General features: G+C 37.9%; 1 protein-coding gene across 1 annotated transcript; it reads left to right on the top strand.

Annotated features, from left to right (window-relative positions):
• Positions 1-1,352: 1,352 nt before the first annotated feature.
• On the top strand, positions 1,353-5,303 carry LOC101893920 (GATOR complex protein MIOS). Its single transcript, XM_005181422.4, has 11 exons — positions 1,353-1,666; positions 1,736-1,909; positions 1,970-2,110; positions 2,312-2,425; positions 2,481-3,378; positions 3,435-3,525; positions 3,588-3,851; positions 3,966-4,249; positions 4,308-4,500; positions 4,576-4,781; positions 4,860-5,303. Exons 1-11 carry the CDS (start codon positions 1,534-1,536, stop codon positions 4,948-4,950), a joined length of 2,589 nt encoding a protein of 862 aa, XP_005181479.1. The 5' UTR covers positions 1,353-1,533; the 3' UTR covers positions 4,951-5,303.
• Positions 5,304-6,000: the final 697 nt, after the last annotated feature.

The following is a 6,000-nucleotide window of genomic DNA, read 5'->3' on the forward strand; positions in this document are numbered from 1 at the left end:
GAAAGAAAATAGACTCAAAAGAGCTAAAGAGTTGCTTCGCTTGACCGAAAGTGTTGAACTGCCGAATTTGGTTTTCTTCGATGAAAAAACACTCGTTGTCTAGCAGTTTGTAAACAAACAAAATGATCGTGCTTACTTGCCAGAGGTCAGCTGAAAATGTGCACCTTCGGTTGGCCATCAGAACTCAAGCGCTGGCCATGATGATGGTGTGGGCCGCCATAACAGCCGATGGTCGCTCTCCTTTCATATTAATCGACCGTGGCATCAGAATAAATGCCGAATATTATCGCGAAAATATTCTGGAAGGTGTATTAAAGCCTTGGGCACGCAAACATTTTGGCCGCAGACCTTGGACAATCCAACAGGGCTCAGCACCCTCGCACTCAGCACGCGCCACTCAAGAATGGTTACAAAATAAGGTTCTTCATTTCGCTTCATTTCCAGCGCACAATGACCACCAAAATCTCCGGCTACCAATCCGTTGGACTATTGTGTCTGGAGTATTTTGGAAAGCAAGGTTGGCACTAAAAAATACCAAAGTATCGATCACCTCAAGCAAGCGCTGGGCCAAAATACCGCAGAGCAACATTCGGGTAGCGTATGCCGGTTTCATTGGGCGTTTGAAGGCCATAATTCGTGCCAAAGGGGACTAATTCGAACAAATCTAAACTTATTCTAAAAGTTGATGCTATTTCCGACATTTTTTGCTTTCATTCAATAAAATTAAAAAAAAATAAATAAATAAAACTTATGGCGTTTGTCTTTGTTGCCGTATTACCTTCTTAGTTCTACCATGCTCTCCACATTCATTTTTTCAATTCTAGACAAGAAATAAAAACTTGTTATCATTTCAGCATACCGAACACCATTGACTGTTTGCGCTTGACCTGTCACATTTTCGTAAAAATGATTCCTCCAGCCCAAAACCCACACGTTGAGGATGTATTTGCTTCTCGAGAATCATTCGAGTAGATTCCTCATCCCAAATTCGAAATTCTGCCTATTCACGAAGCCGTTAAGATGGAAATGGGCCTCGTTACTGAAAATCCATCTCTACATTTTCTGTAATTTACCTTTTCAAAGTTCGCTGAATAAAAAAAGGTTCCTCTTATTTCTGTGCATAAAATAGATTTATAAATATAATTGTTGACAATGAGATGTTGTCAAATGAATAATTGTAAAAAAGCAAACCTATGATTGCATGACTTTAGCTTCTTAATTCTACCATGATAATACCCAATAAACTAACTCATTTATTCGTTTAGCGTTTTTTTACTAACACGTGCCTTCTACTAGCAAACAATATTAACAATTTTCGGTTTTTCTAGCTGTGAAGCAAATCATAGCCATTTGATTAATCATTTCGCAATTGGTTCTTGACAACTATTGCGTAAATTGCATTGTTCTGCCTTTTGTAAAGGCAGTGTAAGTCATCAGTCGGCGAAATTTGGTTGTGGCTGCCGCAGTCGAGAAAATCAATTGGCTTCGTTGTCTGCTTTAGATTGTTTGTTTTTTGGAACGGAAAAGATAACGATGAACATGAGCGGTGGAAACATCCATGGTTTGAGCTGGTTTCCAAATATTCCCGACAAATTTGTAACATGGGGTGGACAGGAAATCAAATTATATGTGGTAGGACGGAATAAAGTCGAGTCTGAAGCTAGCGGTGAGCAATGCATTTTGAGAAACATATGTCGCAAATGTTAATACGCATCGAATCTTTTGTCCATTGTAGCCCGTTTGCCAAACATTCCTGCCAATTTGGAGGCTATCGAAAACCACTACGAATACGCTCGATGTGTCCAACCATCATTTCACAAAAATCGTCCAATAATTGCTGTTGGTTTGGGAAATGGCAAAGTTGGTATCAGCGACTTCCATGGAGTTATGGAAAAAGATCCTGAATACAGTGAGTATTCATAGGTATTCAATATTAAATCATTCTAAATGTCATTTTGTGGCCCTGTAGCTCCCCGTCAGCAACGAATGTGCCTCTGTTTGGCTTGGAGTGAGAATAATCCTAACATGTTAGCTATTGGCCATGATCGTCATCGCTCTGATTCCTGCATTACAATTTGGGACACAGAACGGGGACCACCAAAGGAGAGTGGTAAGTTAACTTCTATAGCTCCCAAATAATGGTTCTGCATGCGATGAAACTTAAGCCGATGGCAAATACATATCCCAATATATATGTCAATGCCGAACATGTTGAAAATTGGCACTTTGTATCCGTAGCATGTGTAACACACAAGTTGAGTGTGTATATCTCTTTGAATAAGATATCTATTCACATTTTATAAACTTCCAGAATCAAGTTTCTTCGGAGTATCTGAATCGGCTCATTCATTATGCTGGGATAAAAATCATCAAATTCTCATAGCTGGAATGAACCAGAAGCAAATAAAACTCTACGATCTAAGACGTAAGTTATGTGCATATTCTCTGGTTTCTATTAACAAAAGTTTGAATCACTTCAGAAAGCACTACCACCTGTCAGTCCATACAGACCAAAACTGTTTACGGTTTAGGAGTAGCACCGAATGGCAATTACCTATGTAGTTTCTTTGATTCGGTGATAATGCTGTGGGATCTGCGTGCTATCGATCGGCCCTTGTTGCAAATACAATCGGCTAAGAATCACCTACACTTAAGTTGGTGTCCAACAAGATCCAGTTTGTTGTCGTCGCTACAACGAGAATCGCCGTACATAACTCTATATGATATACGTTGTGTGGATGTGGAAAAGAGCCGTGAAGTTTACCACGTTAAGAAACAATTGTTGCCATTTCATACGAAACACCACGCCTCCCATAAGGGATATACTCTTGCTGCATTGTCATGGCATCATATGGATTTCGAGAGAGCTCTCTTGCTTTCCGAGACTGGAAGCATTATGGATTTTCATTTGCCGTTATCTATATTAACGGCCTATAGTAATCACAAGAAACTGCCACTGTTGCTACAAAAGCCCCTATCAGCTCCGAATACGCCAGTACATAGCAGCCAAACTAGTCAAACCAGCTCATCCGAATTGAGCAATGCCAAATCCCCATTGAATTTCGATGTTGTCGACAAAGATCTTCAAGAAGAGGACCTGGTTGAATGGACCAGAGAGAGGGCGTTGTGTGATTACGGTCTGAAAATGGCTGGCAAACGTTTGAATGGAGAGTTTCACTTGACATCTTACCTTAAGACAGTTTGGTTAAGCTTGGCAAACGTTTATCGCAGCGAAGAGAAGTTAATCGGTTTGAAAACTGTTTTAGGTATCGGTCTGAGTCATACTTCCGAGGCATTTATGAATACATCAAGAATAGAGTCTCACGTTCTACAATGGCCAGACTTTATAAACAATGCATGTAATTTAGTGTGCTATAGGTAATTTTTTGAAAGCAGCATGTATGTACAAATAATCCAATTCCGAATACTTTCAGGAGCGACCAACGCGATACCGCATTAAAGCTGTGTGGATGGCCATCAGAACAGGAATTGGATCGTTTTGTGAATACCTTGTGCGAAAACAAGGTTAGTTATTTCAAATAAAGTTTTTGAATTAAATAATTTAAACTGTTATATAATTTTATTAGGAATTCAGTCGGGCAGCAATGATTTATGTTTTTCACTTGAAAGTTCTGGCTGCTTGTGACATTCTATCCAAAGCTGTCGATCAGTCTCGCGATCCGAGTATGTTCCGTATTGCTGCCATAGCTCTTTCTTGTTTCAATGCCGATCGTACCAGCACTGCTTGGCGGAATCAACGATCACTAGCTAACAAACAAATCAAAGATCCCCATCTTAGAGCCATTTTTTCATTTCTTGTTGCAGACAATGACAACTTTGACTCCGTTTTGGTATGTAAAGAGTTCGATTAAAACGAGGAATTCTTGTTAAACTTTAGAACATACAAAATGTTCATATAATGCTGCCAGTTTTATAAATACCCCCTAACATCTTTATAATTTCAGGCGGAAGAAAAAGAAGGCATCTCCTTAGCTGATCGTATGGCATTCGCATGTAAATATTTATCGGAGTCAAAATTGGCGGAATATGTCAAACTGCAAATTCAAAGATCCGTAGAAAAAGGAGACCTTAATGGCTTGTTACTTACTGGAGAGTCCCAGGAGGGCATAAATATTTTGCAGTCATACATGGATTCTACATTCGATATACAAACAGTGGCACTTATTGCCATAAATTATTTCCATCGCGAACTCTTTAACGATTTTAGAATACAATATTGGATAACAAGGTATGATTTTTTTTACTGTCCAACAGTGCATAAATTAACGAGTTCTCTGCCGTTACAGCTACATGGATTGCCTAAATTCGTGGGGATTTTGGGAGAAAAGAGCCGAGTTGGAAATAAAAATTGCAAATTTACGATCTTCCATTCGCAGTCCACGCACCGTTTATTTATCTTGTAATTTTTGTGGAAAATCGGTTTCAAATGCCTTACAGGAAGATGCTCGTATGCGCAATGTTTCCTCTAATGTAAATAAGGTATGAACCTGAAATATTGTATTATTTTCCTCCCAAATGTAGGTATATCGATAATAAAACCTTTTGCTCATGTAGCTTTCGTCCTGCCCAAGTTGTCGCAAACCACTGCCCCGTTGTTCCCTGTGTTTATTGCATATGGGTACTACGCTAAATGCCTATACAGCCGGTGAGGGGGGAAACGAAAGTCAAGGAGTCCCGTCGAAACCATTCTCCAAATGGTTTTCATGGTGTCAAACTTGTCGTCACGGCGGTCATACTGAACACTTGATGCAATGGTTCAAGTAAGTCGATTCACACTTTCATTGTCAGAACTATTTAAAAATAATTATATATCTGGAACAATTTTTTTTGTTTCTTAGACAAAATGCCGAGTGTCCCGTATCATCATGTTCCTGTCGATGTTTCGATATGGATGTGACAAATCCTATAGCTTCAACAGATCTCTCATAAACTCAATAGATCTCTCATAACACCGTATCATCATGTTCCTGTCGATATTTCGATATGGATGTGACAACACCTGCAGCCTCAATAGATCTTTCATAAACCTAAAAGACTTGTTATTGCACCTTAATGCTGGTATCTAAACTTTTTTCCAGCTTTACACTACAATCGAAATGTAGAAAAACATGCCGATTTTATGTTACGCCATTAATGAAATACAAAAGACTTAAAGAGCCAATTCATCCTACAATTTTGATGAACCTTCGGAAATAAACGTCGAAAATGGTAATGACTAAATCCTAAAATATATATAAATTTTAAGTTCATATTGTTTTGTATGCTTTAGTATATCGATAAAGAAAATTATGTTATTTGCATAAAATGTACAAACTGGTTATTTTATTCTGTATTACGAAATAATTTATAATGCCAGTTAGAGGATTTAAGATTGATGAAAAGTATTGATGTGATAGGAACAACTGGACCTAGCGATCATGTACAATGAGTATAGGTTTGAGAAAGTTTGATGAAAAGAAGAAAACTTATTTTGATTGTAATAAAAGAACCAGGGTTAAAAGCTAGCACCAAATGAAATTAGTCTTAGCTATAAAATATTTGCAGCCACGGCTTAAGCTGCACGTGATCAGCTATTTAACTCGTTAGTAACCAAAAATAGTCACATGTCAGTGAAACAACAAATTTAGCACACGAATAGCGCAATAGCTCTCATTTCGGCTACTGCTATTTTTGACAGCAGCCGATAATATATTTTTATGGTTGTGTGTTATCAATGTACAAATTAATAAAACATGCACATATTTAATTGAGCTCGATAGCTAATCCAAGTTTATTTTTGAATTGTAACTTGCCAATATTTTCTTCTGAAATTGTTGAATAATATCGTATAGAACTAAAATAGACATAAATTAAAAGACTTCAACAATATTTGCGCACTGTCTATGTATGAAAATATCAAATGTATAAAAAAATGCGCTTTTTTCGCATTTCATACGTCGTGAAATGTTTATAGGCGATACAAAACTCAAAAATGAACGT

This window comes from Musca domestica, unplaced genomic scaffold, assembly GCF_030504385.1.
Source record: "Musca domestica strain aabys unplaced genomic scaffold, Musca_domestica.polishedcontigs.V.1.1 68, whole genome shotgun sequence".
Lineage (NCBI taxonomy): Eukaryota > Metazoa > Arthropoda > Insecta > Diptera > Muscidae > Musca > Musca domestica.